The following is a 13,074-nucleotide window of genomic DNA, read 5'->3' as shown; positions in this document are numbered from 1 at the left end:
TCTCCAAAACATAAGTTTTGTAGTCATGTCCACTATACTCAGTCACAATTGCTTCCTTTTTCTTGCAATTGTTGGTCCATACTCTACATGGCTTGAAGCTTATAGGACAGACTCAGAATAACAGATAATCCAAAATGGTAATACACAAACACTATGTTGAAAGCTCACTCTGCTAAAATCAATTTCAGAGTTTCTGATGAGTATCAACATTTAGACTGCCAAGAAATACAAAGAAGGTAGAAGATAATTAAGTACAATTTAAGGCTTGTTTCTTTTTGTTGTTTTATTACAAAAGGCCATAGGAAAAGCTGAGGCAGTTCTTGAAATGGCAGCTTTGAGGCCAGCAGGTTTGACTATGGTAGGAGAACAGGAAAGGGCATGTCCTATAAGGAGGAAACTGGCAAGCTCTGCTAGCCTACAGGCCTTGCTTAGGAGACCCATTCTAAACCTTTCCTGTAGCATCAGCTCAGCGCTACCTTCTTGGAAAACTCAAGCCCAGTTTTTACAAATGTTTTTTAGAAAACAGAATCCCAGATGGAAACCAAAGAGCAATTTCTTAATTTTTTTAACACATCAAAGATGATCTTTGCTACCAACCCCATCTTATAGTCAATCACCATTTCCTGAGATGTTCTAAAAGAGAAAGGTGTAGAAGCTCAAGTGACAGAGAGAGACCAGACCTTAAACCTAAGCTCCTTTATTCCGTTCTGGGTTAAATACCTCTGCTGGCTACAGGAGCCATCTCCCTCGGACCAGGTACAGCTGGAAGGATGGAGCGATAGTGTGGATCAACTCCATATCATTTTATGGGAGAGGAAGCCAATGAATGACATGTCCAGTGGATTATGATTTACTAACATGGTCGTAAATATTGGTTCAGAACTTGGCTTGGAGGCTTACACACCGCTGCAGAGGACGTCGGCTATGGTGTGGAGCATATTTGTGTGGGCGTGTTTTACTGGCTTTGTCATTTAAAAATATACTCTTTGATTCTTTGTCTCACACTTTCTCAGTTTATGAGGAAATCCCTCAAAATGTTCTCTGGTTGTGAAAAAGAATCTGAGAATGGATGGAAGCGGCGAGGAGGGAAGGAGATAGAAACGGAAGAAAGTTGACCTTCTGTCCGCCCCAGACTTTTCTGTCCCCCATTGTCCCCACCTGTGCTTTCGCCACGGCTCGATCCCCTCCCCAGCTCCATGTTTCCCAGGAAGCTGGACGCGGGTTTACAGGTCGAAAACCCTTGCGTGGCTGCCAGAGCTGGGCATGCTCAAACGCCCAGGAATGGCTTTTTTTGGTTTCCAACTTTGGCAGCTCTCCCACCCGCACCCCGAAGGGGCAGGTCCGCACACATCCCTGGGTGTGAGTAAACGGGAGGAAATTATCACACTCCCGCGGAAGAAGTGAGGTAGGGGAGCTAGCCTGACAGTTCAGGGTTCCGGGGCTCAGGGGCGCGCGCGGGAAGGAGGAGGGCCCTCCCGGGCTGCGCCGCTTCGGGGTCCGCGGCAGCGCGGGCGCGCGCGCCCGTCCGAGGGGGCGCAGTCCGAGGGCTCTGGCGGGAGCGCGCGCTCTGGGAGTGGTCGCGGGGTGGCGGGAGGGGCCGAGCAGGGGCGGGGCCGCGGCGGCGCGCGGACGCCGAGCCGCTCTGGGCTTCGAGAGGCAGCCGCGCAGCCACTGGCAGGAGGCCCCCAGTCTGTGTGCCCTGAGCCTCGAGACCCGGGACTTCGGGGGCGCGGAGGGAGGCGAGGAGCAGAGCTCGCTGAGGGGGAAGAAGCGCGCGGTGCTGCTTGCTCCTTTACAGACTGCGCTTTCTACACTCCATTTCGGAACTGGGTGGGGGTGGCGTGGCCGGCGACGGGAGGAATTCGAACGCCCGCACCCAGAAGGAAAGATTTCACCTGTGTTTCGAGGCAGCGCGCCGGACTTGAAGGGAGCGGCGGGCAGCTCTTGCTTCTGGCACAATGGGCTGTACGCTGAGCGCCGAGGACAAGGCGGCGGTGGAGCGGAGTAAGATGATCGACCGGAACCTCCGCGAGGATGGCGAAAAGGCGGCGCGGGAGGTCAAGCTGCTGCTGCTGGGTAAGGGCAGCCGGGCCGGGCTGGCGGCTGGGGGCACCCAGGGGGTCGGGCGGATGTGCTGGGCGCGGCGGCCGCTGCTGGCTTGGCGTTGGGAAGCCCGGAGGGGACGTGCCAAAACGGCCGAGGGCGCGTCTTGTAGCCCGCCGGAGGAGGGTTTCGAAGGGCGAGCTTGTGTGGTGTGGTGCGGAGGCGAGGCGGGCGCCCCTTTCCCGGGTCTCTTTCCCCTCTGCTCCCTGGCCGGGGAGAACTCTCCCGCGGCGGCGCAGGAGCTTCACTTCGCTGACGTGCCTCGGTGCAGAACCTGCGAGGAGCCCCTTTTTCTTTTAAGTTAGCTCAGCTGTATACAGATGAAAGGGCATTGGCACCGGGAGAATAAAAGCACCCTCCGCCCCCCTCGAAAACCCTTCATTCAAGGTGTCGTGTCGCGGTTGTGGTTTTCCTGTGTCAGGAGTGCCACGTTTTGTGAAATCAGTGAACCTTTATGGGGCCTCCAAGGGACTGAAATGTGTCTTTCTGGTGAACTTCCTATGGCGACTCAGTAAGTGTTACAGGAGCAGTGATTATATTTACCTTGTGTTAAAGGAGTAGGCTACGCTGGATGCTGGATTTTTATTGCTGTGGGGACATGGAAATCACTGAAGTTAGGTAACAGTGGCTTCAGTAAGATACTCCAGCGCTGAAAACCACTGTGAAAGGTGCGAATGGGTCACACCAGACAACGGGATTCTCTCTCTGCTGGCCGCGGTTTTTGATGAATGAGATTTGCCAGGTACCCGCGAGGCTTTTATTTGTTCTTAGTGTTGTTCTCCTGGTGAAACGCTATGTGGAGGAGGTCGTTTCCAGTTGTTTGAAGGGAGGAAACGTAAAAAGAGTAAGCCAGGATTGTTTTTGAGATGTGCATTAGGAAAATATTCAGTTTAAGATTGGTTGATGCGTGAGTTAGGGCTTTCTTTTGTTTGCTTGTCCTCCCACCCCTACACCCCCAACAACACACACCCTGTAGGTAAAGTAGGTGAAAGATTTCTTTGTTTTCATTCCCAACGATTGCTTTTATTTTTATAATAGTTATAATAGAGGAGAAATATTATTGCATAAACCTGTTTTCAGTAAGCTTCTGTTTCATTGGTTTAGTGACTGCAGGAAAATGGTGGGTTTTTTTCTCCATTACTAGTAGGCTTAGAAGCAGCAAACTTGGCATGACTAAAAGTAATAATGATCTGAGTCATTCTGCACGCAAACTGTGTAATAACTTTGCATTTTAAAGACTTGGTGGCTTTCTTCACCCCCGCCCCCCACAGCAGAAATTGTTTCAGTTAATAGTGTTTACTTAAGTTTTCACATTAGTAAGAAAATAATTGTCTTTTGAGGAAGTCACTGTATTTTCAGTGTATTGAGCACAGGAGTGACACCTTGGCATGGAAACAAGTAGGTGTTTCTCTTTAGAATCAAATGTACTTGAGAAGAAAATGGGGGAAAATATTTTGGGAAGTTTTTTCCTGCAGTTTCTGCACTCCTGCTCCGATATATTATTTCACTGTATTGTGTGACACTCAGTTTGAGCCAGCCATCCACCATGTTTAAAGCATCAAGAAACGAGTCCTCTAATGTTGTTTTATGCTTTAAATAGATATCTTGCAGAGAAAGATGGACTAGAAGAAAGGTTCAAGGAATTGGTTTTTGCTTCTAGTCAGAAGAGATCAGTATTTCTCAGCCTTAGCACTATTGGCATTTTGGGTGGAATCATACTTTGTTGTGCAGACGGTCTTGTGCATTGTAGGGTGTTTAGCAGAAATTTTGGCCTTCACCTTTTAGCAGCCCCCTTCCACCCGTGACCCTAGAAAATGTCTCCAGATATCTCAAAAACGTCCCATGGGGGCAAAATTTAATCTTAGCGGAGAGTCACTGTTCTAGACTAACAAATATAGCTGAATGTGTAATGTAGAACCAAAAGTTGCATCTGTATAGCCAACTATAGTGAGAGTTAAGAGAAAGAGGTAGCAGAGTCATGATTTTGAGAAGAAATTAGAGAACTTTTGTTTCTCCATACCAGTAGCATTAGAAAACTTTCAACATGACTTTAAAATCTTTGGGTAACTGAATTCCTTCAGCTCCCTTTTCAAGTTTTAGTCTTTTGCTCTTGCCTACATCTTTTCTTTGTAGATATCCCATCACATCCTTGTCTGGTTCATGTGGAGGAACTCCTCCTCCTCCTCATGCGTCTTACTCCCTCCCCTTCTACTCTCTCTCACTCCCATTTTACTCTACCCTTTTGCCCAGTGTTCCAACACTCTTACTTCCTATGAACAGAATGCTGGCTTTTTTCATAAATCTTATTTCTTAGAATGTTCAAAAACTTTTTTCCACACTGATTTGACTTGAGTGCTGAAGAGTTGACCTTCTTTGGATGTTTCAAATTATATGTGTAAGCAGCTCAGTGCAGTCATTCCATATAAAACATGGCAACTGAACCAACTAGAAATATAACATGGTCTCTAGGTAATCCATAACAAATGTCAATTCCATTCACGTCGTGTCTTCTTCCTCTTCAGTTATTATGTTTTTCTCATCAATTTTTTTTTTTTTCATTTAAGGTATAAAGCCTCCAAAGTGCATTTAAGATGGTATGTTAAGTAGTTCATTATATTTCATTTTTTCTTAAGGCGTGTGTTGTTATTTTAGATATCTGGGTTGAGAGATTCGGGTATGACACATTATTAGTAAAAAAATTGGGGTATTGGTTGTCATATATATATGTACATATGTGTGTGTGTGTGTGTATATATATATATATATATATATCAGAGGTATTTCACTATCTTTATTAGGAATAGTGAATTAGGCCTTTAAAAAAAAAAAAAAAGAGGATCTAGTCTAATCACTGACCTAAAGCACCTAAATTGATCTAAATTAGGTCAGGGTTTGACTAGTTCCAGCCTTTTAGATTTAGCTTCCAGGTTTTAGTTTTAGAATAAATATCCTAAAGAAAGAAACTTATTTTAATAATGAAAGTTTTCTTTCCATTATATATGGCTAATTCTCTCAAGGGAAAACACCTTTTATTATTCTTTCTTTGAGGATGTTACAACTTATCCTTTTAAGGGCATATCATTAGGCCTAGGTTGTTTCAGTCAGACTATATTGTACATATGAGTACTTGTTAAATATTTTATGACACTTTTTCAAAGATAGATGAGGTTAGATTATATACACACAAGTCAACTTTTAGTGAATTAATTGCTCATATATCATTTCACTCTGAAGCTTTGAGCTTGTGTTCTCCTTCACTCTACCTCATTATCCTTCCCTCCACTGGACTCATCCTCACAAGCAAATAAGATCCCACATCTTTATCTCCTCCTTGAGCTTCTTAAAATGAGGTGAGAGACTGGATTTCCTTTGCTTGGCGAGTATTTTTCCTTTGCTATTTTTCCTCAGCTATTTGAGAAACTACATCGTTCATCTTTTTTGTTTTCTTTTAGCTTGCCCTATGACTTCCCTAGTTGAGAAATTCTGGCCTTGCAGAACTTGTGATTTTTGCATTGCTTTGGCAATTTCCTTAGACTTGGCTCAGGATCTTAGAAGTCAGAAAGCCCCTTCCCTTGAAGTGAGTGAATGGATGTCATATTTCAACTTGGGCTGTGGGCCTCTTTCTCCTTCACCTCCTTCGTGTTAGCAGTTGCTTTGATAGAAGCCACAGGTGGCGTTAATAATGTTTTGAAAGTGCTGATTTTTTTTTCTATATCTTCTGTTTTTCTTTTTCTTTTTCTCCTTCTTTTTTTTTGATTCTTGTTTTCTCTTTTTGCCTTTTCTGCGTCCACACCCTAGGCATATGGAGGTTCCCAGGTTAGGGGCCTAATCAGAGCTACAGCTGCTGGCCAACACCACAGCCACAGCAATGTGGGATCCGAGCCGCATCTGCGGCCTATACGACAGCTCACAGCAACACCAGATCCTTTACCCACTGAGGGAGGCCAGGGATCGAACCTGCAATCTCAGGGTTCCTAGTCGGATTTGTTAACCACTGAGCCACGATGGGAACTCCTGTATCTTCTGTTTTTCATTCTCACTTTTATAGTCAAGTTCTCCTCTGCTCCTGGCAGCCTTATTCCAGTATACTTCTCTGCTTCTGGTCTTTGCCTCTAGCCTGTTCATCCTTCCGTAGGGTAGGACATGCCTCTTCCTTGCTCAGAAAACAATTTTCGACTTCTCCATTACCCAAAGAGTAAAAATTTTCTTCTAGACCTGGTTTCCCTCAGTCCTCATACTCTTTCCTTAGGATGCCGTTCTTTTCCAAGCAGAAATAGTTGCCATATGGCAGAGCATACTTGCATCTGGTTTCTAGTGTTATTTAGCTTTATGCCCTGCCTGCTTCCCCCACTAACATGAGCATTTCAGGGGCAGAATCTTTTCAGGGGCAGAATCTTTGTATGCCATCCTTGCTTCTCTACCAACCCTTTTACTTTGTCATGTGCATATTTAGTTTTCAATTATGTTAATATCTTATGTAGGATTAGGACTTACCCAGAATATAAACTTTATACTTGGCCATTTTCAACATTGATGGGAATATATAACTGCCCAGCCAAACAGTATAAACAAACAGGGAGTATAAAAGTAAATGATAACCAAAATAAGTGCATGGTATCTAAAAGCAAATTGTTCATTTTAAGATTTTCATATTTATAAGAGCTTTTCATATCATTATATTTATTTGACAAGATAGATAAATTCAAGAAAATGACGATGGATAGTCATTGGAAGAGTGCCTGCTATGTTGTTACAGTGTTATAGTGTAGTGTTATTCCTTAAAAATGATTTTTTTTGGTAAGGAAGATCTCATTTTTTCACTATTTTTGGCCTCTTAATAGCTACAAATAAGGAGCATGAATCTTGTTAATTTGTTATAGGAAATATAAATATTATAGGATTTAGGGGAAGATGTTATTTAAACCTGAAAAAGACTGCTGTAATATTTAAGACAAAAATTGAATAGCCAACCATAATCTTAATTTTACTTTTGTTATGTATTTCTCCCTGCCTTGGAAAATCAAGATACCACAAATTCACATGGGAGGACCTGTATTTATCACATTTCTAGGTCACATATTTCTTGGTCACATGTTCTGGCATGCAGTTAGCCAGTGTCGACTTCCAGAATGTGACATTGGTGAAGCTCAGATCTCAGATGGTATTTGAGTTGAATGAGCTAAGATCAGCTACACCTAATCTTGTAGTGCTTAGGTTGCTTTGTCATTTGTTGAATACTAATTAAAGACCTTAACAGAAATGGGGCAAAAATAATTTTAAAATTAGTGTTCATTACCATAAATTTAGTGCTATAAAGCAGTGCATGATTTATTAACTTTACCTTTCTGTAGGTCAGAAGGTTACACTAGCCTAAAATCAAGATGTCAGCGGGGCTGCTTTCATTTTCGGAAGTTGTAGGAAAGAGTCCATACCTTTGCCTTTTCTATCCTCTGTATAGAGGCTACCTGCTTCTATACATTGGCCTCTTCTCCATTTTCAAAGCCAGCAATAGTCTTTCTCATTTAGCACAACTCTCAGGCCTCCCTCTTAAACTTATAAGGGCCTTTGTGATTACATTGAGCCCATCCACATAATCCACATAACAGTCTCAGCTCTAGATCCTTATCTTTTTTTCTTTTTTCTTTTTTTTTTTTTTTGGCCTCACCTGGGTATATGGAAGTTCCTGGACTAGGGATCCAACCCGAGCCACAGCTGCTATAGTGACAGCACTGGATCTTCAACCCACTGCACCACAAGGGAACTCCCTCTAGATCCTTACCTTAATTTCGTCTGCAGAGCCCCTTTGCCCTGTAACGTGTTCACAGGTTGCAGGGCTGGGGCATGGGCATCTTTGGGGGCTATTATTCTGTTTACTATAGTCTACTCTCTGGGCTCTGAAATATTCATGTCCATCCCATATGCAATAAGCATTTACCTTATCCCACCATCTCTCAAAGTCTCAATTCCTTACAGCATCAACTCAGAGTCTAAATTCTCATCCAGATCTCCAAATCTAACTCTGGTATGGGCAAGATTCTCATATAATCTATAGTGTGACCAAATTTCTGTCAATTGTGAAACTAGAAAACACATTAAATGCTCTCAGAATACAGCAGGAGGGTAGAATGATAGGGTAGGCATAGGATACCATTTAGAGTCACTCTCATTCAAAGAAGGAGAAAATGGAATGAAAAAAGTATTCAGTCCCATGTGCTTTGCGAACTGCTTTAGGTTTCAAGGCCTATAAATCCTCTGTGACTCTGCTTCACCTTCTGGGCACTGGACTTCGCCCTTCTAGTCATCCTTTTTTAATGAAAGATAGCACATCTTTGCAGCTGAGTAATTTTATCAGCCTGTTTCTTGACTGTATGATGGTGATCTGATAGCATCCTTTAATTTTGTACTCTTAATTTATCTTTTCTTCTCCCATTTTACTATATAGTCAGCAAGAAAAAAACAGGTCACACTTTCAGTATTTTGCTTGGAAATCTCGTCTACACGTCCAAATTTCAGGTTTACAAGGTCTGCTTTCCACTTAACTGCAAGACATAATCCACTTACACCTTTGTCACTGTATAACAAGGACCTACTTTTCTCTAGTTTCTAATAATAGTCTCTTCCTTTCCATCCATGTCTTCACTAGCAGCACATGTGAAGTCCACATATTTGTCCCTAGTTTCTTCATGACAGTTGTTATTTTCTAAGATCATATAAGTTTTCTATCATGTTCCTTATTTCCTTCTGAGCCTTCACTAGGGGAGCCGCTACGATCAGTATTTTTAATAGCATGTTAAGTTAATCCAGGCTTTTTTTATCATGCTCCTCAAAATTCTTTCAACTTCTACTCATTGCCTAATTCTAAAGCCTTTTCTACATTTTTAGTATTTGTTGTAGCAACACCCTACTTCCAGATATCCTCCTTGATAGCTCATGTATAACTTTAGGGAATGTATAATGATTGTAATTTTATGTTCTTTGGATTTTTGTAATTTATGTGACTGCTCTGGTAACAGTGAAAGCACCAGCTTCAACTCATTGTATTTCACTAGAGATAGTATGTGATCGAATAAGACTTTTCTTTGTTTGCCTCCTCTTCTGTAAAGTTTTTCCTGACCAAATTAGTCTTCTTTTCTCCCCTTGCCAGATCACACCATTTTAAAGTCATCTTGTGCATTTGCTTTTTCATTGTCTCTTGCATCTCTCTATGGGGATTGGCTCCATAGAATCCTGTCTGACTTGTTTATCACCTAACGAGGTGACACATGTTTGTCTTTTCACATATGTTAATTAAATGAATGACTGGCTCAGTGATTAATTTTGAGTAATAGTCCTTTAAAGCAAAAAAATTGATGCATTTTCCTTGTGCTTTGGGTAATTTTAGTGAACTTTGGCCCATTATATCCATATTTATCTCGTTCATACCTTGCTGGTTGGAGTAACTAAAGCTTACTAATTGTTCCTAATAGAGTTTTAAAAAATGAATTTTAGGACCAAATTCTTGTTGCATGATCAGAAATAACATTTTGAAATTTGGTAAATTAAGTAGTGGAGTGAAATGTGATTTATAATTTGTATATTCTGGACACATTGTTTATTATAGGATTGTTAACATTGCTACTTCACATATTTTATTTGATTGCTTTTTTAAAAGCATCCAGTAATGCAACAAGACATTAAATATATTCTTACAACCATATTTGTCCTACAGAATGATGGGATTGTATGCAACTTGGCTTTCAGGAGCCAGCAGGGTGCTTAGAAGCTCACCATGGTGTGTTCTTTAGGTCTTTCCTGTCCTTGGCTGGTGAGAATTGTCGGTGTAAAGTTTTTGGTGTCCACTTATGCCTTAAGATGATCAAATCCTTAAGAGAATTTACAGTCTACTTAGGGAAATAAAATATGTACATAAAGGCAGTGCCTCATAATGGAACGTGGAGGAGAGGGGTATAAGAGATACCAGGGGTTGTAATCTTTAATATCCTGGTCTTCGTTGCTTATCTTATGGGTTGAGGATGGAGGTCTCTCAGAAATTACAGCTGTTACCAAGCTGTCCATTCCCTTCATGTATTTCTGAGTTCACTTTTGGATCCTAATTGGCTATAAACTCTGTGTTGTGCAGAAATGTACAATGTAGAAGAGACTTTGCTATAGAGTTTAGTTTTCTTATATTTTCCATGTATAAAGAGTTTTATCCCTCCAAGGTTTTTTGTTTGTTTTTTAAATCTCTGTAGGGTGACTCTCCAGTTGGGAAAGAACATGGGCAGTAAAATGTTTTCCTTGAGACCTTGGACAAGTTATCTACTTCTTTCAGCCTCAGTTTTCTTTTCTATAAATTCCAGAAAATACATGTACCTCTCTCATAGGGCTGGGGGATAAAATAAGCTAATGTGTTACATTGCTTAGAACAGTTTACATGACACTTGAATTCTTAATAAAAACAAGCTGTTGTTATAAATTCTTTAGAAACTCTTTGGGGTCAGCCTTCCCTTCCTGCTTCCTTGTAGTTTGATCTGTTTATGGTCATAGGCATTAAATCCTCTTGTTGGCTCTTCTCAGCAAAGGGTGTGTACATAGCAAAGATTTTAAGATGTATAAAATCAATCGTAATTACTAGTTTTTGATCCTACCACAGCTTCCTTGTGGGGCTTGGATTTCTCTTAACAGACTCCCCACTGGGAGCAGACCAGGTAAATATCTGTCCTAGCTTAGGAGTTCTATAGAGAGTGAATTTTAAGAAATTAGAAAACTTTACAAATGATTTAAAAGTAGTTTTCTTGAAGTTCCCCTGTGACCTAGCCAACTGAGAACCCGACATAGTGTCTATGAGGATGTGGGTTTGATCCCTGGCCTCAACTCATGGCCTAAGGATCCATTGTTGCTGTAGGTGTGGTGTAGGCCAGCAGCTCCAACTCCAATTTGACCCCTAGCCCGGGAACATCCATATGCTACAGGAGCAGCCATAAAAAGAAAAAATAAACAAAATAAGAAAAGTAGGGTTCTCTACATTTTATTGCCTATTTTTAGAATAAATGGAGTAATTTCCTGCAAACTTTCCTTTTATCTTTCTTGTAAATAAAATACAGCTGTTAGTGTAAATTATTAAACATTACTTGAGTTGACTCAAATGAATGTACCATTTTATCAGGGGAGTCTGTGATTACTTCCTACAAATTTAAAAACTTTCTGAAATTCTCTGTACTGATAACTCAGAGAGATTCTTAATAAAACTCCAGAATTCCATGAATTTACTTTAGAAGGAAGGAGCATCTCTTGAAATGTGGTCATAACCTTGAAACAGAAACAGTGTAAGCACTCAATCTGTGATGGTATTTATACCTTTTAGTAATTTTTCAAAGGAAACCCTTAAGATTTAGCCTTCTTACTTGGAATTCCTCTGTTTACCTTGCCGTTCTAAGGTACCTCTCAGGTATTTTTTTCCAGTAATATACTTAATCTAATCCATATTCTGTTTTTATTTGGGCACATGCCTTTTATTTGACAGCTTTTCATGTATTTAAGAAGCATGGAAACTGTAAGTAAACTTCTCTTAAGATCAGTATAATGAGAGTTAAACTACCTTCTGATCAGTACTTCTCAAGCTAATCTTTTGAAAAATTACACATTTCTATGCAATTTAAAATTGATCCACTGAGTTTTCACAAACTGAGCACATCAGTATCAGCAGTCAGATCAACACATGCCTGAGAGAGGTGTGTTGATAGTAAAAAGTGATGATGCCAGTTAGTGGAGCTGCCGGAACTGATGAGGAACCACTTCCCCAGTTCTCTCAGCTGTGCACTGGCTCTCAATCCATCCTCTCAGATTCTTTGCCATCTTCACACTTCTTTAAAGACTCCTGTGTCCTGGTCCATAAACATTCTTAAGTCATGCCCAGCATTAAAAGTAACACAATCCAAGCAAAGCTGTTCATAAACCCTCTTTAACTAATTTTTAACCCTGCATTTTTTTCATCTAAACTTTTCAAAATATTAGGCTGCATGCCCATGTTTACTTTTTTACTTTCCATACACTCTTAAGCTGTTTTTTAGTTTAAAATTATGGACTTTTCCAGTGATACAGAGTGTTGGGAAATAGAACAGACGCTCATGTAATACATTCCTATATATAGATATACTTTTTTTTTTTTAAAGGCTACAGGTGTGGCATATGAAGTTCCCAGGCTAGGGTGGAGCTGTAGCTGCTGGCCTACACCATAGCCACAGTAACATGGGATTCGAGTTGTGTCTCCCAGCTACACCACAGCTCAGGGCAACCCCAGATCCTTAACCCACTAAGTGGGGCCAAGGATCGAACTCACGTCCTTATAAATTCTGGTTGGATTCATTTCCACTGTGCCACAACAGGAACTCCCTCACATTAGTATATTATTTTGACAAGATAATATCTTGTGACTTTTCTCTGTCCATGGGAGTTCCTTTTATAATTAGCTTGGGCTTATTCTAACTTCTGTATCTCTTGACCTCGCTTCAGTTTGTGTGTGTGTGTGTGTATCTTAGATATGTTCTAGTTCACTTTCTCTATTCAGTCATAAACTAATGTGCCTTTTAACATAATTGAGTTTTTACTTTTAATGGTGATGTTTTTATTTCTAGAAACTATTTTAATCTTTCTTTTAAAACTAGTGTATTCTATTTTTAAAAAAAATTCGCTTTCATAATACTACACCTATTTCATAGTCTCTTTGCAAAAAGTTGATTATTTTGGGGGAAAAAAAAACCACCTGGGTTTCAGCAACTTGTAGTGTCTTGACTGTATCCCACAGTAAGTAGATTATATTCTCTTATAATATTTTATTATTAGTATATATTAACCAGTATGTGGTTTTTGTGACTCCTGGGCTCCCTGGATTGGCTGCAGTTTTCCTTTCAGTCTTGTGGGTTGAGGGCAGAGGGCAGGTTTATTTGTCATTAGTCTTAACACAGTGTTCCAGCGCTGAAGGCGTTGTCTCTC

The 13,074-nt window shown here is 40.9% G+C and overlaps 1 protein-coding gene across 1 annotated transcript in view; it reads left to right on the top strand.

Moving 5' to 3' along the window:
• Window positions 1–1,599: 1,599 nt before the first annotated feature.
• GNAI1 (G protein subunit alpha i1) overlaps window positions 1,600–13,074 on the top strand; it is a gene marked incomplete at its 3' end in the record, with an annotated part of 86,861 nt that continues 75,386 nt past the window's right edge. Inside the window, 1 exon segment of the mRNA NM_001123115.2 lies at window positions 1,600–2,076. Coding sequence (NP_001116587.2) covers window positions 1,959–2,076 — 118 coding nt within the window. The 5' untranslated portion in view covers window positions 1,600–1,958.

This window comes from Sus scrofa, chromosome 9 (assembly GCF_054392235.1).
Source record: "Sus scrofa isolate SSC_HxYL_T2T_F1_AM1 chromosome 9, Sscrofa_HxYL_maternal_Yorkshire_Landrace_v2.0, whole genome shotgun sequence".
Classification (NCBI taxonomy): domain Eukaryota; kingdom Metazoa; phylum Chordata; class Mammalia; order Artiodactyla; family Suidae; genus Sus; species Sus scrofa.
This window is presented reverse-complemented; position numbering and strand designations above follow the sequence as displayed.